The 23291-nt window shown below is 58.0% G+C and overlaps 1 protein-coding gene across 3 annotated transcripts in view; it reads left to right on the top strand.

Moving 5' to 3' along the window:
- DMTN (dematin actin binding protein) overlaps positions 1 to 21899 on the top strand; it is a 28588-nt gene extending 6689 nt beyond the window's left edge. Inside the window, exons 1-15 of one of the 3 annotated variants that reach the window (XM_079771630.1) lie at positions 1658 to 3359; positions 11364 to 11568; positions 12237 to 12392; positions 13279 to 13323; positions 13573 to 13672; positions 14039 to 14095; positions 14301 to 14453; positions 14965 to 15089; positions 15711 to 15816; positions 19603 to 19667; positions 19823 to 19871; positions 20007 to 20014; positions 20188 to 20253; positions 20485 to 20565; positions 20704 to 21899. In XM_079771630.1, coding sequence (XP_079627756.1) covers positions 11551 to 11568; positions 12237 to 12392; positions 13279 to 13323; positions 13573 to 13672; positions 14039 to 14095; positions 14301 to 14453; positions 14965 to 15089; positions 15711 to 15816; positions 19603 to 19667; positions 19823 to 19871; positions 20007 to 20014; positions 20188 to 20253; positions 20485 to 20565; positions 20704 to 20817 — 1143 coding nt within the window. In that variant the 5' untranslated portion in view covers positions 1658 to 3359; positions 11364 to 11550 and the 3' untranslated portion in view covers positions 20818 to 21899. Of the gene's footprint in view, positions 1 to 1657; positions 3360 to 11363; positions 11569 to 11794; positions 11870 to 12236; positions 12393 to 13278; positions 13324 to 13572; positions 13673 to 14038; positions 14096 to 14300; positions 14454 to 14964; positions 15090 to 15710; positions 15817 to 19602; positions 19668 to 19822; positions 19872 to 20006; positions 20126 to 20187; positions 20254 to 20484; positions 20566 to 20703 lie in introns of those variants that run through there. The other 2 variants (XM_079771628.1, XM_079771629.1) reach the window with 2 other exon arrangements.
- The last annotated feature ends 1392 nt before the right edge of the window (positions 21900 to 23291 follow it).

Raw genomic sequence — 23291 nt, 5'->3', positions numbered from 1 at the left:
GACATGTGGCGCCAGTGACCTTGCTGGGGAAGGAAGTGGAGAACTAGGTGTGCTGGGCCTGGCACCTCCTGTCTGGGCACCCCTGTTGTGAACACCAGCGCCCATCCTCAGGGCCTCAGGCACTCCTGGGCTTAAAGGTACGCTAGTGCTGTCACCAGCCTCTGGGTATGGCCAAGCAGTGCCCGGGAAGCCAGGGCCGGGCTAACAGGCACCTGGTATTCAGTGTTGCCTGCTTCTGGGGGAGGTTTTTCCCTGCCTGACGGGGAGGCAGGCAAGCAACGGGGGAGGATCCGGCAGCTGGCCTTGGGGCGTCTGGGGCTCCCAGGAGGAGGGGCAGGAGGCAGGACAGGCTCTCTGTGGGATGAGGTCAGAGGTGAGGTGAAGGTGGAGCCGGGCTAGAGAAGGCTCTCCTGTCCCTCTGCGGCCCCCGGGCCCCCACCCAACACGACACAGGCCAGGATCACTCTCAGCCAGAAATGACCTTGACAGCTACATGCCTCGGGTCGACAGAGGGAGCCCGAACTCTGCAGTCCCCGTGGTTTAGGGCTGGCTGGCTGAACAGGCCCCCGCCCAGGTGGCTCTGCCGGGGGAGGGACACTGCCATGGAGCTGGGCAGCGGGGATGGGCCTTGTGGCCCTGGCAGAGCCCTGTCCCAGGCTCTGACTCCCGCAGGTCCAGGGCAATGAGAGGGGCGGGGACTAGGAGGCGGCCGTCAGGGACAGCAGAGGTCAGATGGGGTCAGGCTCTGGGCCCACAGCCACGCGCCTGCCCAGCCTTGCCCAGACCCTCTCGTTCTGGCTGGAAGCCACCTCTAACCCTTCAGTATAGCCTATCCCTCCCTCGTACCTATCGCTCTCTCCCAGCTCCACGCTGAGCTTTCTGAATGGGGGCTGCTGCCCAGCACCAGACTGCCTCCTTCTCCAAGGCAGGCTTGCTCGCTGGGCCTGAGTTAGGGTTCTCCTGAGGCCGCCCCAGGAGCCAATCCCAGAGCCTTGTGGAAGGGGGAGGGGAGAGTGGCCAGGCTGGGTGGGAGCCCTGGCTCCTGAAGCTCCCACCCCCCAGCAGCGAGGCCCACCGCAGGCCTCCGCCCTCCATCGCTGAAGAACCAGCAGTAGGAGCCACAGCCACCTCCTCCCCCCTCCCTGCCGCCTCCTCGGCTCCGCCGGCAGGTTGTCTTGGCAACGGGAGGCGGAGAGGAGATGCGCCCAGGGATGGAGGTGTATGTCACCGAGGAAGCTGCCGTGCTCCTGCCTCACGTCCCAGGCCCTTGAAGGTACCGATTACCCTCCCTACTCCCCCCATCCTCCCCCTGGAACCCCCCCTCTTCAACATGCCTGTTTGCCTGAGGTGAGGGCTCCCTTCCTCCCGGCCCAGAGACTGTTACCCATCCCTCACGAGCCACCTCGCTCCAGGCCCCTGCCCACAGCTTCCGAGCCGCCGGCAGCCGCTCGTTCCAGCCTTACCTCTGGGACCCTTGCCCGGGAGGACAAGCCTCCTGGGGTGGGTCTGGTGAGGGTAATGAGAGCAGGGGAGGCCCCGAGGGGAAGGGAAGATCAGCCGCGCTGAAGGCTGAGGCGGAAAGCACCCGGCACTTGCTCCTCGGGAGGGTGGAGGGAGGCTGTGCAGGCCTGGGGTGGGGCCAGGGCAGTAAGGGGGTGGTGGTGGAGGGAGAGAGAGCAGAGAGGCCCTGGCGGCCAGGCTGGTTACCCAGAGAAGCCTGGTCCCTCTCTTCAAGGATGTGGCCCCTCCTGTGACATCTAAGGTACACCCCCTCCCACCATATCCTGGCCCCGTCTTCGCTGTTAGATGGGCCCTGTGTTCCCTCCCCCATGCCTGGCTTCCTCACCCCTCTCCCCACCCCACACACAGCAGCTGGACTTGATCTGCTCCTCCTCGCCGCTCAGCAACCTGCCTTCATTTCTCCTTGCTTTCTAGAGCCCGGCCTTCAGAATTCCTTCTCCTGCCTTCCAGTAACCCAGACACATACCTCCTTCCTTCCTGCCCCTGCCTGTCCCCTCCTGTCCTCCTCTTTTAGGGAAAAAGGCCCCAGGGAACATTCTCACTTGCCCCCTTCAAGACCCTTCCCTGTGATTTTTCCACTCAGATATCCCAGAGCCCCCTCCCCAGTTTCTCGATTTCCCCAATGACAGCTGATACATCAGCTGACCGGCTGTGGGCAGTGGTTACCAGGGCAACAGCAAGAGCTGCCTAGGTAGGCAGGTCTTCCAGGCGGAGGTGGAGAGAGGAGGCCAGGGCCAGGGTCAGGGTCAGCTGGCTGGGCTCCCTCCCCTGCCTGCCTCCGGGGGTCACAAGTGAACTGGGCTCTGCTCTGAGCCCACAGCAAACCCAAGGCGGTGACAGGGCCCTGGTGTGGCCGACGTCCTCCCAGAGACGGGAAAACATCCTGAAGCTCTGTGCTGGGACCTGGGCACCACCTGGCAGGAAGTTCCCTTTTGATGAAGTGGCCCTGGCAAGGAATGGGGTTCCCCTCCCTCACACCACCACCGCGGTGCTCGGCTGTATTTCCGAGGGGACTCAGGTTCCTGGAGGGCTGACCCGTCTCCTGTGCTGAAGACCTGCTTTTCCCAATCCTCCCAGGAGAGGGTTAATCCTGGGGTGATCCGCTCTGGCATCTGTGCCCACACCCCTAGCTCTCGGCACCCATGCCCTTTATCACCCAGGGGGGCGAGGACCCCAGAGGCCCCTGTGGCCGCTGTTAGCTGCTGAGCAGGAGATACAGGTGCTTGGAGGAGCCAGATGTTGTCGCCCCGGGGTTATCAGCAGGGCCCCGTCCCGCTGTTAACGTCCGGCTGCTGTTGAGGACGCTCCAGGAGCTGTGTGTATGTGCGAGCGCGAGTGTTGCAGGGTAGGGGTGTGGGAAAGGGGGAAAAGGCCAGCGGCTGGCCCCGTCTGCCTCCGATTCTGCTTCGTCATGATGTCGGCTTAATGCTCCTCTTGTTTGAAATGGATTGAGCTACCGCGAGCGAGCGAGCGAGGTGGAAGAGCAGACACATACACACACACCCGGGGCCGGCCACACGCTATCAGCTGGAGGTGGGGAGGGTGCGGGTGTGGGGGAGCCAGTGGCCCACGCCTGCCTCGCGCAGACGCCCCAGCTCAGCTGGGATCCGAGCTCCAGGCTTGTGGAGGAGCAGGGTGGGAGCGGTGGGGGCCAGGAGGGTAGGTCTCTTCCTGCAGCTCCCACCACACCCCAGCCAGCCCTTTTCCTGTTATCTGTGCTCCGGGAGGAGATGCCGGCCACCTAGGCTCGGAGGAAAAGCGGCAGCCGGGGACCTGGCCTGCGCCTGTCCCTGCCCGGCCTTGGGGCTCAGTGTCTGGGCCACGCTGTCTGGGAACAGGTAGGTGGCAGGGTCTCCCACTCTCTTCCCCTCCGTGGGCACTTTGGGCCACAACACCAGCCCAAGAGTGAGGCTGGGGTTGGGGGGGGCGGGGCAGGGAGCCCCTATGCGAGTCAGCTGTGGCCTGTTGTTCATAGGAGATAGGGCCCTGAGGCCAGGCCTGAGACGAGCTGGGTTTGATCTGATCCGACTGCCTTTGGATTTGAGGAAGAGGGCCTGGGGGGTTCCATGCTGGCACCCCGGCACCCCCCTCACCTAGTTGTGTGGGCCAGGCGTCCAGGTGGTGGGATGGGGCCAGGGAGGGCAGGGGGCTGTTCCCTCTGCTGAATGACCGGGAGGGGAGAGAAAGGGGTGGCAGCCTCCCTCCCACCACACCACAGGTATTCTGGGGGGAGCAGTTCACACCGAGGCCGGATGCTGTTGGTGTGGGGTGTGCTCCTGGGGCCAGGGCTCTGGGGGGGCCCCTGCTAGCCCTTGGCTGGCCAGGCTGGGTGAGGGTCAAGTGCAGGGTGAGGTTGGGTGGCAGGGTGTGGCGGCAGCCTGACCCCAGCTCTCTCTCCGTGCTGGCTGTTGATGTGCTTGCAGGGGCTGGGGCTGAGCAGACGCGCAGGCCCCCCAGGATCGGAGGCGCCCCTGCTTCCTCTGCCCTCTCAGCCCGACCGGCCAAGTGCCCTTTCCCGGGGAGATGCACCCGGTGTTCCCCTCCCAGGGGACCGTGTGGCCAGGGTGCCAGAGTCGGGGGAGCAGGGGCGGGTCTAGGAGAGGAGGTAGTTGTGCTGTGGGAAGGGAAGGGGGGCGCGGAAGCCCCCAGGGACGGGTACTGGTAGAGGGGGGCTCGGGTGTGTTGCTACTCAGGTGCACAGCTTGGAGAGGGGGTGTCAGCACGTGGTGTGAGTGGCTGTGGAGGGGCGGGGCGGTGGGTGGGTGTCCGTGGCACCGTGTGTCAGTGTGTGGGGCCCTCTCTGGGAAAGTGGGTGTGAGATCTTGCAAGCAGGCGGGTGCGTTCTGTAGCGATGTTCCGGCGTGGGCTCTCCTGCCTGTGCGCACGCGTGACTCTCGCCTCAGCGAGGCCAGCCTCTCCACGGCCGGGGGTGGGACACCTGGGGCAGGCTGTCCACCTGGGGGTGCAGGTCGGTAGGAATTCCTCCTTCGGAGCTCATGTGTGTATAAAGACAGGAATAGGGAAGGCCCGTGATTCAGAAAGCTGAAGTTGGGATGCAAGACCCTTGCATCGCCCCCAGCCCTATCGATCCAGCTTGTGCTGGCGACATCACAATCCACCCACGGGACCCACCGTAAACAGAGGCCGGAGCAGGAACACGCTGGGGACCAAGCAAGCCGGAGGGGCTGAGGGACACAGAGAGAGGGGCTCCTCGGCGGGGGGATAGAGGGAGACGACACAGAAACCCAAGTGAGAGTTCTAAGAGAAACCAGGTGAATAGATGCATATTTGGGGGGTAGGCGGGAGGAAGGGGGCCCAGTCCTGATGTCATCAGGAGCAAAGGAGGGGAGGATAGGGGCCCTCCTGCTCCCGCCTGATGCTTCCAGAGTGTGAGAGGGTGCTGCGGAGTGTTGGCGCTAGAGGAACCCCAATCCTAGTCCCAGCAAATGGAACCGGGCTTTAACCTGGGGATGCGATGAAGGAGACTAGGAGAGAAGAGGCGAGAGTGAGGGCTTCACCAGTCTTAGAAAAGGCACAGGCCTCGGGCTTGGTGGAGGTGAGGGATACTCTGAGGAGCCACTGGCCCAGAGCAGGGAGCCTCTCCTGCTCACGCGATGTCCTTTTTGGGGAGCGTGGGTGCCCCTCCCCACAGCGCCCACCCCCAGAGCAGGCCTGGGCCCCCAGGCCCTTCCCCTTCCGCACTGGGATGCTGTTTTGGGAACTGGTGACCTAGCTGGATCCCGCCTTTATTTCTGGCATCGAGTTGTTGCCACAGTAACTGCGGGGGGTGGGGCTGGGAGTGGGAGAGGGTGAAAGGGAAACAAACTGGAGAAGGATGAAGAAAGTGAAGAAAAAGGGAAAGGAAAGCAGAGAGCGGGAGGCGGGAGCCAGGACGTCAGTCACACTGAATGAAACTGGAGAAGAAGGGGAGGCCACGTGCCCGGCCACGCTGACCCCAGCCCACTTGGACAGCTAGCCTCTCTTCATAACTCGTTTACTGTCAGCGCCTCGGCCGGACCCTGCCTGGCGGCCGGAGCCCAACCCCCAGCCTCCTGCTACTGTCCACAGGCCGGGCCCGCGAGGGAGGCACACAGGACACCCAGTTCCGAGTTCAGATTAAGTGGGATCGTCGGGGACCCGCTGCAAAGAGAATTCCTTGACTTTGACCTGATAAAGGATCCTGGTAGGGCCTGGGCAGGAATTCTAGCCTGGCTTCTACCGGGCGGCCTTTGGCAAGTTAACCTCTTGGCCACCGGTTCCTGGTCTCTAGGTCGGGCCCGCCTCCTGCACGCCCCCTACTGGGGATCGAGCCCCGCAACCGGGGCATGTGCCCTTGATGGGAATCCAACCCAGAACCCTTCAGTCCACAAGCTGATCCATTGAGTAAACCAGCTAGGGCCTGGGTGAGCCTTTATTTCTACCAGCCACAGTCAGGTCAGCCCCTACCTGGAGCAAGAACGTTGGGTGGGTGTGTGGGTGGGTGGGTCTTATCGCCCCATCCGGGAGCCTGAGGCTCTGGTTGTCCTGGAGATGCGGGTGGGCAGTGTGAGGTGGGGCTGGCTGGCGGCTCAGATAAGGCAGGCAGCACAGCCGTGGAGGGCGGGGTGGACGGAGGAGGAGGAGGAGGCGCCAGTGTCTGATCAGAGCTGGGGCAGCTGAGGTGTCCCTTCCGCCACTTGGGCTTGCCTTCCTCCCAGGTCTTCCCCTTCCTCCCACCCCGCCCTGCCTTCCGGCTGCAGCCTGCCCTGTGGCCTCGCCAGGGGAGTCAGTGCAGAGGCAGGAGGGGCGCAGCGCAGGTGCTGGAGGGTGGGGGCTGGAGGCGGGCTGAGTGAGAGGGGGTGTGGACTTGGAGGAAAGTAGCTTTGCAAGGGGGGGGGTGCTATGTGTGGGTGGAGTAAGCAGTTGCTTTGCAGTATGATTTGACAGAAGCCAAGAAAACTCCACCCCCCACCCTCACTCCTCCACTCCAAAACATTCTCCCTCCTGGCTTAAAATGTCACCAGTAATACCTCACACCGCAGACTAGCCCACATTAACAGCAGTGCCCCGGGAAGGGCAAAACATTAACACGGTACCAGCGTGCTGTCTGACATCCCGGTGGGCACCGGTGGGCGGAGACCCAGAGGCAGAGGGGCGACCCAGCCCCGGGGATGGCATGGTGTGCACAGAGCAGAGGCATCATTCTGTGGAACCCCGTTTCTGAAAGGCCATGCCCGTAGGACGTGTGGCATGTGTGAGTGTGGGTCTCGGCATGACCATGCACACCTGTGGCACCGCCCCACCTCCGACCCCTCCCCTCCCTCCTTCCCTGGGGCAGCTACCACTGATAGACAGTCATTGCCCCGCTGTGTCCCCTCAAACAGTTCAAAGGGAGGTGCCAGGGCCACCCAGGTGCAGCCTTCACCTCCCAGAGACAAGCGGTCTGTCCTCCCCAACCTGCCTCTCGGCTCAGCCACCCACACTCCCCACCCTTGCAACCCTCCTCCGCTCTCTTTAGCCTCTGCCTAGCCGGCCTGTGACATCCGCATAGGACCTTATCTCTCACTTTTAATAAAAGCCCCCGAATTGGGATTGGCCCCTCTCAATGCCCCCTCTGGGTGGCCACCTTGCTTCTTACCCTGTCCTCTCCTTTCAGGGAAACAAGCGTTTCTAAAGCGGCCCTCCACCTGCTGGAACCGGCTCCCTCTGCCTGCAGGCATGGTCCAGGTCCCCCTTCCTTAGCCTCCAGCCAATCTTCCTCCAGAGTTACTCCTCCTAGCCCCACCCCACCCCGCCCTTCTGGGCACTTCCTGGAAACACTCCCTACAGGGGTCCAGGCCAGGCCTGCCCCCCCACCCCCTCCCGTGATCCCTAACAAGGAGGCCTCACTATTCTGCTGAAGATGCCCTCAGAGGCCACCAGGCCTTGACCCCCCACCGGGCGAGTTGTCACTCCCTTCAGCACTCTGGCCTTCTTCTGGGTGATAGACTCTCGGCTTCCTGACATTCTTTCTCAGCCCCTCCGCCCTCCCCACTCCCATCCTTTCTCTCAGTTTGTACTGCACACTTACTACCTATCAGGCCCTTTGCAGAAAAAAAGCATCACTAGGACACACCCCTCCCCTCCCCCTTGCCCTTCTAGGAGCTGGCCATGTAGTTTTCCTCCTCCCTTTCATGCTGTCTCAGGATTGTTTTTGACCTTCTTTCTCCCTTGGCAACCTCCTGGGCAGACCACCTCCTGTAGCTCACATGGCTCCCAAATCTCTGTTTCTCGCCTGCTCCTCCCGCAACCTCTATTCTCCTTGGGCATTCCCACCTGTTCACCTGCTACACCCACCTCAGCCTCCACCTGGCAGAGTGAACTCATGGCTCCCCTTCTCCTGTCTCCCAGCCTTGCAAGCTGCCTCTCCCCTGGGGCTCTCTGGGCAAGTCCTGCTTTGCACATTCTGCCTCTAGGATGTCTCCCATTTGCCCCTTTCCACCTTTGGCCCCATGCCCAAGTCTAGACCCTCACAGTCCTGCCTCCTCTCCCCCCCCCCCCCCCCCCCCCCCGCAACTGCTGCCATGGCTTCCTGGCTTCCCTCTCTGTTTCTGTCCAATCATCTCCCAGGCTGCAGCCAGATTCTCTTTCCCAAAGCACTGCTTGGATCTGTCACTTGTTTCTTTCACACAAGTTTCTAAGCATTCCATGGCCCCTGTTGCCCACGGAATACAATCTAACACCCACTGGTCCTGGTTCAAAGGCCTCCACAATCTTGCCCCCAACCCCCTGGCCCAGGCATGCCTCCACCTCACGAGCTCTGCGACTCGGCCATGCGTGCTGCTCCACAGACTGACCAGCGCTTCCCGGCCCCGCTTCCACTCCTGCTGCTTCCTCTTTCAAGAATCCCTTTTCCCATGTTTGCATGGTTTCAAACTGGGCATCCTTCAAGGCCCACCTCTCTTACCTCCTCCAGGAAGAAACCTTTATTTTCCCCTCTGGATGCCCCAGCAGGAGTGATTCTCTCTCCTGGGACCTCTCACAGCCCCTTAGACGATCTTATCAGACACGTGTAATTTTCTGCTTTGCATGGGAGCTCTCTGTAGGGATGCCTCATTTCTGGAGGGGCAGCGAGCTCCTTTGACTCATCTTTGTGTTCTCCAGAGGACATCACCGAGTGCTGCTCTGTGGTCATTGGCAGAATAGGTGCTGAGAGAGTACTTGGTGAATGGATGGAAAAACAATACATGACTGGGTGGGTGGGCTGATGGATGGGTGGATGAATGGATGGACGGATTGATGGATGGATGGGTGGATGGGTGGATGGACGGATGGACGGATTGATGGATGGATGGGTGGATAGGTGGATGGACCGATGGACGGACTGATGGATGGATGGGTGGATAGATGAATGGATGGTGGATGGATGGATGGTGGATGGATGGACGGGTGGATGGATGGATGGACGGATTGATGGATGGATGGGTGGATGGATGGATTGGTGGATAGATGAATGGATTGGTGGATAGATGGATGGATGGTGGATGGATGGATGGGTGGGTAGATGGATGGACTAATGGATGAATAAGTGTATGCCTCTAGGACTAAGCAAAGTGTATCACTAGTTTGACAATGGCTGTTAATAAAGTAAAGGTTAGAGAGGAGTGAGAGGGAGCTAACAGTTCCTTTAATGTGGACCAGAGTTAATTCTGGTCCTCAGACCGCTAGTTGAAAGCATTACAGAGCGAGTGCTAAGAAGGCAGGAAAAGGAGGGAACTGTGGGATGGAGTCTTTCCGTGGGCACAGATACCTCGCGTGGCTCTGAGGCCAGAGTCTGTCTTGGAGAAGCCTGGGCTCTAGAATTCCACAAAGACTTGAGAAACGTGGCGGATGCACCTGACACAGCACTGGGGAGGCACTCTGACTCACCTGACACAGCACTGGGGAGGCACTCTGACTCACGCCATTGCTGAGATATGGCCATTTTCAGCTCCACGACTCTGGACAAGTTCTTAACCTCTCTGAGCCTCCGTTTCCTCACGTGCCAGATGGGTCTACCTTATAGGAGATGAAACCAAATAATCTTTGTAAAGTGCTTATCAAAGCGCCTAGCATGCGCATGCAAAACACGATCGCTATTATGACTGCTGTTTGCCCTCCAGAAGTTAGCAGCCATTCTAGTTAGCAAAAAACAAAACATGTTCCCATGTCAGGCAACATTTAATCAAGGACTAAGCCTTACGGTTGTTGTTTTTTCAAGTCCCACTGGAATCCAGAGACGGGGACTAGAATAGTAGGAAGGCCTCCCGGGGAGGAGGGTTGAGGACTGACCTCAAAGGATGGGTGGGATCTGAAAGACAAAGAGGTGGATGGAGAACAGGGAAAGGGCATGTGCAAAAGCAGGCGAGTGGGGGTGAGAGCTGCTTGTGCAGCAAGCAGGTGGTTTTGGTGGTGGAGAGACCGTGAGCAGAATGGCCTGATACAAAGTAATAGATGATGCGATTGGGAGCACCAATGACTTCAGTCTTTCATGACCCATGACCCTCTGTCGCAAAGAATGGCTACAGAAAAACCATCGAAGTCCATTAGCCCTTGTGGAGGGAGAAAGAATAATAGCTAACACTACATAGAATTTATAGCGCTTTGAGCATTTCACGTATTATACTTTATCTGATACTCAGAGCAACCCTATGACATTATCCTCCATTCTACAGATGAGAAATGCGAGGCACAGAGAGGGTAAGTAACTTGCCCAAGGTCACACAGCTTCTACGTAGCAGACTCTTATACTCATCCCCAGGCTCTCTCAGGTCCAGAGTCCATGCTCTGAACCACTGCATTAGCCATCAGTTCTCTTCACTCTGGCGTATTGCCTGCCGATAAGAAGACACTCCCACTGCCACCCTTTGGAAACTCAGCCAGGCATTCATTGAATGGTTATTGTGTGTGTGGGGCCGTGAAGGGATGGGAGCTTTGCTAAGGGAGTCACTGAAGAAGGAGGAGACTGTGGCTGCAGGGAACTCATAATCTATTGCAGAAGACAGGGCCTAACTCCCTGGGAACAAAGGGAGAGCAGTGCCCACCTGGTGCCTCCCTGCAGGGAAGCGGCACTTCAGAGGGCAGCCTCGGCACAGGCATGAGAAGGCTGTGGGCACTGGGATGGGGCCTTGGCCCCAAAGGGGGCTTTACCCTGCAGGTGAATTTGACTGCGGTACAGAGACAGTTGCACCGGGATGTGGGCTGCCTCCACCCTCCTCTCCCTTCTTCACAGGGGTTGAAACCAGGGCAGAACCCGGGTCAGAGTGGCACCCCCAGCCCATGACCTGACCACTTCACTCCAAGTCACCCCCCGGCCAATGACTTCACCCCAAGTGGGCTTCATACCCTGTCCTCTCCTCCCTGCCTGTTCACCATAGACATTAATTACTAAGACCCTCTGTGGACGGCCTTCCTGGGGCGAGAGCTAGCTGGCACCGTGGACAGTGGATGGAGGTGGAGTGGGACGAGGGGCCAGCGCAGAGCCGGGGAAAGGGGCATCATAGAGACCGAGGCGTGAGAGCCTGGGTCCGAAACTGGCTGCGGCCCCAGGCAGGGCAGGTGTGACGAAGCAAGGATGTAGGGCCGCCCAGGGATGGCTGACCCCTGGCGTCATTTCCTTTCTAGCCAGAGAACAATGGCTCAAAAACAAGTGCAGCCCTCCACTTTCCCGCTCCGGGTCCACAGCGCTGGCTTCCCCAGGCTGAGCGAATGGAAAGCCGGAGCCCGGCGCCTTCCGCCCTGCTCCCGGAGCCCAGGCCCAGCGCGAGCGGCTGCCCAGCCCCAGCCCAGGCCCGCTGAGATCCGGGCCCCACGGCCTGGCTGGCACGTCCTCCCTCCCCTTCCAGGCCCTGCACTCGGCCAGCAGCCTGGAGCGTCACCGAGGGATGAGGACGCTACCGCCCAGTGGGACGCCCTTTCTGCCCTCGCGGCCCCAAGCGCACAGCGCCCAGGAGCCGGGCCGAGCTTGACGCCCCGTCGCCTCCCCTCGCGCCCAGGGATCTGCGAGTGACCCGACCACCACCTCCCGGCTGCATGGAGCGGCTGCAGAAGGTACGCGGGGCAGTGAGGGCCTGGGGCTCCGGGTGGGTGTGGCCAGGCTTCCAGCAGAGGGTCCGGTCGGGGTCGATGGTGCCACCTGGTGGTTGCCCGCAGCGCCGCACCCTGGGGTCCCAGAGGCCTAGGACACCCTCTCTGCCCTGGCCCACCCTTTGGAACGCCCTGCCCCTGGCCCTCGCCCACACGCACATTCCCACGCCCGCCTTCTCACTCTCCCCAGCAACCACTTACCTCCCCCGGGAGCGTCAGCTCCTCCCGAGACTCCAGTGTTCCCGGCTCTCCCTCCAGCATTGTGGTGAGTACCTCTTGGCCACCAGCACCCTCAGGCTGGGAGGGAGAAGGGCAGGGACGCACTCCCCGCTGTGCCGCTTCACTCAGCCTCCCTGATGGTGGTTTTGCCAGGGCTGGTGGACAGAGAGAACCCCGAACGCCTGAGAAGGTTCCCCCACTGTCCTTCTCCTGGTCTGGTCCTGTCTTGTACCCAGAGTGCTCGGCGAAGGACTCCCTAAACCCTTACCATTGAATAATGGAACTTGGCGCGGAGCTGACATCTAAAAAGGCTGTCCATTTTCTTCCTAATAAGTTGCAAATTTAGCTTGTAAGGCCAGGATCCCAGGTGAGCCTTTGAGCATGTCGGTTCCATCAGCACCATTTCCCTTCAGGCCAAGATGGACAACCAGGTGCTGGGCTACAAAGACTTGGCTGCCCTCCCCAAGGACAAGGCCATCCTGGACATCGAGCGGCCTGACCTCATGATCTACGAGCCCCACTTTACCTATTCTCTCCTGGAGCACGTGGAGCTGCCCAGAAGCCGGGAGGTGAGTGGGGGGAAGCTTGCTCTTGGGCAGGACTTGGGGGGAAGGTCTTCCCCAGGCCACACTGGGTCCGTGGCAGAATCCCCGTCCTGCTTTCTCTCCTGGAGAAACGACTCCAAAACAAGAAAGGGAACTGTGCATAGGACGCACCCAGAGATAACCGCGTGCTGTGGAGAGCAGGAGAGATGGGCTGGAGGGCTCCATGGAACAGCAGGGGAGGCTGTGTCTGAATGGCAGCGACCCCAAGGGGTCAGGGGGGAGCGGGGGGTGGGGGGGGGAGTAGGTAGAAAGATAGCAGATTTGTGGAAAGCACCCAGAAGCACTGACCCCAGAGGCTGAAAGTCCTAGCTGAGTGACCCCTGTGACAGTGTGGGCCAGCTTCCCCTCCTGTAAAATGGAGGTGGTACCTCTGCCCATCCATCTCACCAGGGAGCCAAATGCACGAGATAAAGCACACATGCCAGGTGCTTTGTAAATGGTATCTGAGAGAGGGGTAGTGTCGTGGCTGAGCAGTGAGATGGGGCCAGGCTGGAGGGAGACTTAAATACCCGCCAAGATCCCGGACTCCATCCTCAATGCTTGTGGGTCTGGCCCTGAGGACGGTGCCACAGCCATCCTCCGCTGGCCCTCAGAGCACAAGCACTGCTCCAGGGCCGGTGGCTTCCTGGTGCACCCTAGGGACAGACCTAGGACTCTGCCCAGGAGAGCGCTGGGAGGGGGCAGGGAGGGCCAGCGCTGGGCACGGGGAGGGTTGATAGAGAAGAGATGGCCGAGACATTGGCCAGGTAAGGATGGAGACTTGGGGGAGGGATGAAGTGGCCCCTCTGGGGCTCTAGGAACGAGGGTTTACTCCTACCCTGTGGCTCTGACCAGCTCCTCTCCTTCGCAGCGCTCGCTTTCACCCAAATCCACATCCCCCCCTCCGTCCCCAGAGGTGAGTATTGCCAGCCCTGCTCCCACAGGCCCAACTCCCTGCCCCCAAAGGGCTCTGCAGAGCCCAGGGATGCCGGAATCACTGGCCCTCCTTTGTCACCGGCCAGCTCTGTCCACCTATCTGTCCATCTTGGGGGCTGCGCGGGTGGGAGACAGAGATGGTGGAGTAAGGTGAAGCTGCGTCTGCATGGGTCGGAAGGGCTGGGTAGGGGACCCGGGAGCTGCAGCGAACCTCACTTGTGCTCTGCAGGTGTGGGCAGAGAGCCGGTCCCCTGGAACCATCTCTCAGGCTTCAGCCCCAAGAACCACTGGGACCCCCCGAACCAGCCTGCCCCACTTCCACCATCCTGGTAGGTTTCACTGCCAGCCTGGTGGCATCCTTCTCCTAGGACCTCTTTTCTCCTTCAGGAATCCAAGCCCCTTGCTGGGGTAGACGCTTCCCACAGAACTGGCCAGACCCCCCTGAGGCCAGAACCCCAGGCAGAGCTCCCAAAGATGGTAGACCTGTCTCATCTTCCCTCCCACCCAACCAAAAGAGTGCAACAAGTCCCAGCCCCCTCGGGGACAGTTCCAGGAACTCTGGTTCTGTCTTGGCTCTTGACAGGAGCCCATGAATGTGCTACCTTCTCCCATTCCCCTTGCCTCCTTTCTCACCCCTGATCTGGCCTCCCCGCCATCAACCCATTCCTCCTTCTCCTCCACTTTGCTCTCTACAGAGACCACCCGCCCAGATTCCAACATCTACAAGAAGCCACCCATCTACAAGCAGAGAGGTGAGGCCCCTGACTCACCTGATCCCCAGGCTGGGAGGCTGTGCCAAAGGCTGGGAGGGGACAGGAGAGTGTCTGTCCATATCAGCACACCACCGTGCCCTGTGCTTCCTTGGGCGCTGTTTAGACACCCACAACCTCACAGGTGTGAAGGGGGGCAGGTGCGGGGCTGGGGTGTGCACAGGCTGACCCTGACCTCCACCTGCAGAGTCCATGGGAGGCAGCCCTCAGAGCAAGCACCAGATTGAGGACCTCATCATTGAGTCATCTAAGTTCCCTGCAGCCCAGCCCCCCGACCCCAACCAGCCAGCCAAGATCGAGACTGACTACTGGCCATGCCCCCCGTCACTGGCTGTTGTGGGTAAGAGAAGCTGTTGAGAGGGGACAGGGAGGCAGGACACTGCCCATAGCCCATGTGGATGCCCCAGGAGCCCACCCTCACCCCACCCCACCCCACCCCACCCTGTGTCCTCTGGTGAACCCTGTGGGCTCTTCACTCACCCACTCCTAGAGCTTTTGTTGTCAGCACCCTATTGGTTAGTCATTCGTCACTTCCCATTCATTTATTGGACCACTCAGCAGACATTTGCCACACGTCTACTACATCCCAGGCTCTGTGGGAGGAACTCTGGGAAAGAGAAAGAGAAATGAGACAAGGTCTTGGTCCCAATGAATTTAAGTTATGTGAGTGTGTATTGTCCACCCAGCCTCACTGTCAGGCAATTGTTATTTTTCTTTTCTTAAAAAAACACAAACAATGTGTAGTGCTCACTTCAATGTGCAGCGCAGTGTGATGCACACAGCCAGCACCTGATAGATACTTGTTGAGCCAATGGTTGGTTGACACGCTGGCTTTTGCCTGTGTTTCCCAGAAACAGAATGGAGGAAGCGGAAAGCATCCCGGAGAGGCGCAGAGGAGGAGGAGGAGGAGGAAGACGATGACTCCGGGGAGGAGATGAAGGCTCTCAGGGAGCGCCAGAGAGAGGAACTCAGTAAGGTAGCATCTCGCTGCCCCCTCTCCCCCTCCTGGGTCTTCCTGGGGACAGACGCTCTGGTTCCAGAGCTGTTTGCTCTAAAGGGTTCACGCCTGAAGAGCATCCTGGTCAGAGCATGAGAGGCGTGCCTCTTCTTTCCCAGGATTTCAGTTGCTGCCCTGGCAGGGACTCCAGGACTTCGTACTGCTTGGGGAGAAACACTGGTTATATGAGGGTCAAAGGTCCAGAAAGGTGGTCCCATCAGTGCCAGGCTCAGCAGGCTGAGCAGTTCTGGGGAAGAGGAGAAGGGGGAGAGCAGGCTGCTGGTCTCCAGGGGATGAGAGAGGGTGTTGGGAGTCGTGCAAAGGCCACTGATGGTGACGTGGGCTTATGCTCTGGGCCTGGTGACCTGGGCTGGGAGGCCACCGGGTAGAGTTACACTGAGCGGCGCTGACTCCTTGCTCTCGGGGGTGGCCAAACCCAATGTGGCAGTGCCTCAGACCAGGATGCCAGGCTCCCAGGGTTCCCGGCCCAGCCACTGGGGAAACCCGTCCCCGTTCCTGCCTGCAACATGCCCAACTCTGAACCTTTTGGAGGTGAGACACAAGTACCAAAGTCTTGGATCCATCCCCTTTGGTCCCCAGGTCACTTCCAACTTGGGAAAGATGATCTTGAAAGAAGAGATGGAAAAGTCATTGCCTATCCGGAGGAAAACCCGCTCCCTGCCCGACCGGACACCCTTTCATGCCTGTGAGTGCCACCAAGGGGGCTCGAGGGCCTGGCCAGACCCTGAGGCCAGAACTGAACAGCCTGTTGAGTCTGTCTGTCATGTGCCTGGCACCGTGCTAATGCGGGTGTATGAGACGGAACATTCGGTCACTGGCTCAAGGCGCTCATGTTGTCCGTAGGGCAAGAATTCCAGTGGTGGAACAAGACTAGATGATAAACAATAGTATCAGCTAAAGCAGAATTAGCTAATTTTGCTTAATTGAATAAACATTTACTGAGTGTCTACCATTTGGGAGACAGTGAGGCTTACAAAGAGTGAAAAAATAGAGTCCTGTCCTTCGGTAGCTGCCAATCACTGGGGAAATGGCCGTGGAAACCGATTTCGGTTCAGTGTAGCAGGTACTGTGATGAGCTGTGCTCAGTGACAGGGCCTGTGGTCAGAGGGCCAGGGGGTGCTCACTGAGTCTTGAAGAATGAGATAAATCGAGTGGGGATTTGACACGGGGGACGGTGGGAGCAAAGGCAGGAACAGGAACCTCCTGGCCAATGGGGAGGGCCTCCAGGAGCCTGGAATCAATGCCCGAGTGTGCCATGTGGTGGCAGGATTGACACCAGAGAGCCGGGGTAGCCAGCATGTTGGATACCATGCCTCAAATCATCCGAGATAGGCCTGGACTTCCTTGGCAGAGTTTTTGAAGAATGTGGAGAGGAGATGGGAGATCTGAGAGCCAGAACTGGAAGTTACAGGCCTCTAAAAGCCCGGAGGCCACACAGCCTCGCTCCCACTGCATTCTATTGGTCAGAGCAGCTCAGACTCCAGAAAGGGGGAGATTCCATTTCCTGAGGACAGGAACGGCACTTAGGCGCTGGGAGATGGTGTTGCAGGCCACTTTTGGAGACAACCTACCACACTTCCCAGCGGTCTGGGTAAGGGCTAACATAGACCCAGGGCAGAGAAGAGGGAATGGGTTTGAGAAATACATAGGAGACTGAAGCAACTGGACTCAGTGGGAGGAGAGGGGCAGACGAGTTGGGGTTTGGCCTTGGGTGCTGGGTGATGAAAAGCCTAGAACTGAGATCATGAAAGAGGCAGGGTTGGGAGAAAGGTGAAGAAACTGGTTTGGAACATGTTGGATTTGAAGTGTGAGTTTGACTGAGTCGGGAGCTTGAGGCACAAGGCAGGCCTCATGGAGAGTCTTCAGGGTATACACTGAGTGACCAGATTATTATGATCTCTGAACGCATAATAATCTGGCCACTCAGCAGTGTGTGTGTGTGTGTGTGTGTGTGTGTGTGTGTGTGTGTGTGTGTGTGTATTAGAGGCCTGGTGCATGAATTCGTGCATGGGTGGGGTCCGGCCAGCTTGGCCAGGGGGATGGGACATGGGCGGTTGGCCAGCATGCCTGCTGGTCAAACTCCTGGTCGAGGGGACAATTTGCATATTAGCCTTTTATTATATAGGCTATACACTGAGTGGCCAGATTATTATGTGTTCAGACATCATAATAATCTGGCCACTCAGTGTAGGTAGTCATAAGGCCGTAAGAAAGATGGGATTGTGCAGAGAGGAGAGAGGACAGGGACGGGGCCAGGCTGGACCCTGGAGAGCACACATGTTTAGATCCAGCTGAGGGTTGGCTCGGCGTTAGTCAGGATGTGGGGCTTGGCCTCAGGGGCCTCTCTCTCTGAAGGTGGGGACTTGATCTGGGAGCAGCCAATTGGAAGTGGAGATTTGGGAAGGTTGGCAACAGCTGCCTCAGGGAAGGGAGCTGCACCAGGCCGTCCATCTGCAGTGATGACCATCTACCTGGTGTGGTCGTCACCTCCACAGCCTGCAGGCGAGCCGGGGCCCACGGCTGATCCAGGCAGAGCTGGTTGAGGCAGGTCTGTGGGATGCAGGCCAAGTGAGCTGCTCAGTACTGGTGAAAGCAGTTTTGTACCCAACCACAGGTTGAAGGACAGGGAGTGTGGGTCAGGTCCCCAGAGGTCCCCATGAGATTGACGAGCAGGTGTGCTGGGAACCAGGCTGAAGGAAGCTGCAAACAAAGACGGGCACCATGGTCACAAAGTGGGGCCCCAGGTTCAAGTGCCAGGGTGAAACAGTGTGGATAGCAAGGTCCGGGGGTGACCATTGCAGGGGCTGCCTGCTGTGCAGTAGAGATGAAGGCCCTGTGGTGGGGAGTGGGGGTTCAGGAACCCTAAGGTGTGTCTCTGGCTAGGACATCCACAGGGTCACCAAAAGACCAGGATGATATTTCAGAAGGGGTGGGAAGAGTTTTTAGAGAATATGGGCTAAATAGTTAAGGCCTGAAGAATGAGACAGAGAGATGCTCTGAAGATTGAATTCGGCCTCCGTGTTCCACTAGAACTTGCTTTCAGTCCAAATTAGCTCTTTAACTTCCATTTGGCCTTGCAAAGCTGAATAGCCAAATGTCTCCATCATCATCATTTTGGCACCCCTGAACTTGTATGTGATCAAAGGTCATAGGATTGCATAGGTTACAATCACAGCTAATCAACCTTAACAATTTCAAAATTATAGAGAGCCCTAGCTGGTGTGCTCAGTGGTTAGAGCATTGGCCTGTGCACCAAAGAGTCAGGGGTTCGATTCCCAGTCAAGGGCATGTGCCTTGGTTGCAGGTTAGATGCCCAACCTTAGTCGGGACTTGTGCGGGGGGCAACCAATCGATGTGTCTCTCTCACGTCAACGTTTCTCTCCCCCCCGCCCCCACTTTCTTTCACTATCTCTAAAAATCAATGGAAAAAATATCTCGGGTGAGGACTAACCAAAAAACATTTAAAATTATGGATAGGCATGTCATTCTGACTTAATGGTAACATTGAATAGTCACTTTCAAACATAAGTAATGAATGATATTGAAAAAGCAGATGATTTTCTACACAAAAATAAGTGTTTAAGTAGTTTTAAAATTAAGTATTAAGGAAAAAACAAACAAACAAGGTCCCCAAAACACATTTTGTTCTCACCAATTAAACTTCCAAGTAACAGATTTTATAAGAATGTTTTAAGAAGACAGTTCCTTATAGTTTTGAGTCTGTCAAGGCTAAACATTTAAACAAAAAGTCTGGTCAAAATGATTACTATAGAATGCCAACAATTTCTAGTAATTGGAGATGAAGGAGTTTTGAGATCTGCCCAAACTAAAAATCTTAGGTACGAAGATTTCCTAGGAAAACCTGTTACTGAAAACCAATTTCCTTGAATTATAATCTCAGTGCTTGAAAGCTTAGTGATATTATTAAATGTGTAAGTTGAAGGTGACACCTAATCATGCAATCCACGTTTTGGCTGTGGGTGCAATCCAGCAGCTGACAGCTAAGGAAAGTATTGTTTCTGTATTATAGGGTCAAATGTTTGAAACTTGGTTACTAAATTCGCTGATATTAAAATTGTAATGATTTGATTCTTTTCATGAGATGTCAGATTCTTTTTTTTTTACCCCAGAGGTTCATTTTACACTGGTGAGCTTCATCATTTATCGCTCGCTAACTCTGATTTTAACTCGGGCATTTGGCCCAAATGAGTGTTTGGTGCCCTTCTGTTAGAGGGAAGGCATTAGAGAGAGTTCAGAGGCACCAGCACAATGCCCCTCGCTGGAGGTGATGGGCAGGAGCTGGAAGCCAACAGAGACCACAGGTTCCCCCAGGTCTACCCTCACTGCCCTGCCCCTGGTTGGGGGGGCCAGAGAGGTATCCCACTCAAAATGACTGTCAAGCCAGAGAGACTGAACAGGTCTCTCTCTCTCTCTCTCTCTCTCTCTCTCTCTCTCTCTCTCTCTCCCCTAGCCTTGCACGGTGGAACATCAAAGTCATCTTCCCTCCCGGCCTACGGCAGGACCACCCTGAGCCGGGTAAGGTCCCTGACCACAGGTCCCAGACTGCAAGGGAGGAGTGTGCATGTGGGGTCCTCTGAGAGACTGAGCTACTTGGGGAAGGGAAGACCCTTCAAGTGAAGGGACTGATGGGGAACACGCAGCTTCCTTCTGATCCTTTTTGTCCTTTCTAGCTGCAGTCCACAGACTTCAGCCCGACTGGGAGTGAGGCCGGAAGCCCAGGTGAGAGGCAGGGTCAGGCAGAAAGGGGCTTAAGCAGGCCCTGGGGCAGCTGTGTCGGGGATGCGGGCAGGGCTGTGTGGCTGCAGGTCGGGGAGGCTAAGCTGGTGGTCTGAACAATGACTCTTCTCTCCCCAGGCCTGCAGGTGAGTGCCCTCTGGAGGACGCGGAGCACAGAAGCCTGGGACAGGCAACTGGCAGTGTTGGGGGAGGGGGTGTTGGGCCACCCAGTTGCCTGGTGAGCACATGAGGAGCCCCGGGTAAGGCTGGGGAGGTCTCCCGGCCCCACTCTGGCTCACTGCGGCTTTGGTCTCCCCAGAACGGAGAGGGCCAGAGGGGGAGGATGGACCGGGGAAACTCCCTGCCCTGTGTGCTGGAGCAGAAGGTGAGGGGCAGCGGCAGAGCCAGGGGGGGTGGGCAGCTTGGGGAGAAGCCAGGAAAGTGAATGCGCTATGGGATCCTCCTGGAGTTGCTGATGGGGAAGCTGGGGGCGCTGGATGGCAACATGGCATGAACCCGATGGCCCCGCAGGCTGATAAGGGGGCCTGGGGAGTTGAGGGGTGACAGCCACAGGGAACACCATGAGCCTAAGAGTGCCCCCTGCCCTGCCCCCCAGATCTATCCCTACGAAATGCTGGTGGTGACCAATAAGGGGCGAACCAAGTTGCCTCCAGGTGTGGATCGGATGAGGCTGGAGGTAGGCAGGGGAAAGGCGCTGGCGGGTGCAGGGGCTCCAAAGGGCAGCCTCCCCTCCCGGTGGGGAAGACCTGCCCGCTGGGTCACTCAGCCCAGCCCGCCCTCCGCTCCCTAAGCGGCCTGGGTATGTCCCCTGCAGAGGCACCTGTCAGCGGAGGACTTCTCCAGGGTGTTCGCCATGTCTCCCGAAGAGTTCAGCAAGCTGGCTCTGTGGAAGCGGAATGAGCTCAAGAAGAAGGCTTCCCTCTTCTGACCGCCCCGCACTCCGTGACCGACCCTCACCCCTGCTGCTCTCTGGAGCTGGGTCCCTGGACCCTAAAGCCTCATCTCTCGGGAGGGCAGGGAGGTGGGCAGAGGTGGGGTGGGCTGCATTCGCTAGGTCAAGGGGAGCCCTGCCTTCCCTCCGTGCTGGGCTGTGGGACACGGACCTTCTTCCCATAATGAGCCAGGGGCCTCCCCTCCTCCCTCGTCCTCGCTGCACAGGGCAAACCCAGGCTGGACTCCAGCACTCGGAGTTAATGTCTGCACCCTCTCCCTGCCCCCGCCCCATGAAGAGGGGTCCTAGAAGAGGGAGTGAGGAGACCTGGACCTGGCACGTGGTGCAGGCCTGTTGATGTCTGGATCAGTGGCCGGGTAGAACCCTCAGCCTGCGGAGAAGGTGAGGCAGGAAGCAGCAGGAAGGCAGGCACAGCTCCAGGGCCACGTCTGCCCAGCACTCCTCCTTGCCTCGCCTGGGAGGCTTCCCCTACACCTGCGCCTCCCGCCTCTGACTCCAGCAGGAGCAGGGTTGAGCTCAGCCTCCAGCAGGGAGGCTGCCCTGCACTCCAGCTTACCCTCTGCTCTCCTTGCACATCCTATGCTTTGAAGCCTCGTGCTCAGCTCTGTGGCTTCCCCAGAAGCCTTGGCTTAGAGTGGAGATGTTGCCTATACCAAACCCCAGGCCCCCATCAGCCTCCAGACAAAGTGAGCTAGACTCCTTTCTACCTTCTGACACCAGGGCCATAGGCAGGACCAGGCCTTCAGGCTCCCTCGGATGGGAACAAGAGGCCAGGCCACCAGGTCCCACCTGTACCCATGCATCCCCCATCATGCTCTCTAAAGAATGTAATTTATTGGGGCACCCCCAGCTGCTTTCCTCACCCAACTCTCTGCCCTACCTAATCAACATTCCCAGCTTTTCTTCTCTACAAATACATATGTGTATATAATTATATATATATATTTTTGCCCAGGTCTGGGTTTTGTTCCTGCCCAGACCCTGGCATCCCTTTCCACTGTGTGTATGTGTGAGATGATACTGGGGGAGGGGAACTCTGCTTGGAATTAAAAGGTTGCATTGGGTCCCCAAATTTACTTGTTCTTTGTGAGCCACCAGGTCCAGGTGAGAGGGACGGGTGATACCCGGCTGAGGGAAGCCATGGGAGTGAAGGGTCAAATGGGGGGCAGATAGGGTTGGAGGAGGTAGGGCAACGACACACACACTGTCCTTCCCCACCTGGGCCACGAGAGCAGGGGCTGGTCCTGCAGGCTCCCAGCGGCCACCTCCCCTTCGGGGCTGTGTTGATGGTGACGGTGGATGGAAAGGCAGAAACATACTCCAGAGCCTGAGAGAGAGCCAGCGAGGAGGAAAGGCTGCTCCGTCCTCCACCGAGGCCCGAAGTGCTCCCCTGCACAGGCGAGCTCATCAATATCTGACATGACTGCCCCCTCCAGCGCCTGAGGTAGGACAGTTCAGCGAGAGGCCAAACACACAGCAAAGGTCAACAGGATATGAGTAGGCAGTGAGCTGACTATCAAGGACCAGGCTGAGGACACTAAGGAATGGAGACACGATGGCTGAACTCCAGCAGGAGCAAGGGTCAAGCGGAGGCCGAGGGAGAAGGGTACCGTCATTTGGTCTTGGTTGACTTGGCAAAGCATTCCAGGGGGAACAGACTGGGAACTGGGCATTGAAGTGGGTGAAGGGGTGAGGACTTGATTGGAAGGTCAGAGGGAGGCCTTTGGTGTGGGGACTCGTAGGTGGAGGGGCTGCCTCACCTGGCTGGAACAGAGCCCATGGGTGGGCGTGTAAAGCGGCGTGCGTTCGGTCAGAAGGTTCGAGTGAGGTGGAGGGGGCCCCGGTGTGAACCTAAGACTGCAGTTGTGACCTGAATCCAGTCTCCCACCCCAGGACGAGTTTCTGGTCCTTTGGGCTGAAACAAAAGCAAAGGGGATAAGAATCACTCAAATGTGAATGATGATTTTAAGTTGCTGAAGTTCTGTTATGTCCACAACATTGTTTTATCCTCTCAACAAACCTGTGAGGGCAACAAATCATTTTAATCCACTTAGTTGAGGAGAAAATTGTGAAATAGAGACATTTCATCTGAAGCCTGAAGCTGCATGCTACTGAGTAAAGAATGGAGACAAACACCTGAGTTTCTTGACCGCTAACCGAGGACTTTCCCAATATACACACTTGTCTCTCAAGGGGCAGCAGAGAGGCCAGACTAGGAGGCACAGAGAGGGATGGTCTCCACTCACCCCTCTATGAGGCATCAGTGAATGTGTGGAGAGTTTACCTGTTCCTGCAGAGGGACAATGGTGGGGAGGCCAGCACCGCCGTGTACACCCAGCTCCCAGCCTGTTGAGCAACAAAGCAAGCTGAGGCGGTATTTAACCACAGCTCACTGGGAAATGCTTGTGGTGGGGCCGACTGGATAGTATATCCTAAAGGATTTTAAGTTC

This window comes from Cnephaeus nilssonii (assembly GCF_951640355.1).
Source record: "Cnephaeus nilssonii genome assembly, chromosome: 5".
Taxonomy (NCBI): domain Eukaryota; kingdom Metazoa; phylum Chordata; class Mammalia; order Chiroptera; family Vespertilionidae; genus Cnephaeus; species Cnephaeus nilssonii.
The sequence above is the reverse complement of the archived record's forward strand: the minus strand, read 5'-3'. Positions and strand labels throughout refer to the sequence as shown.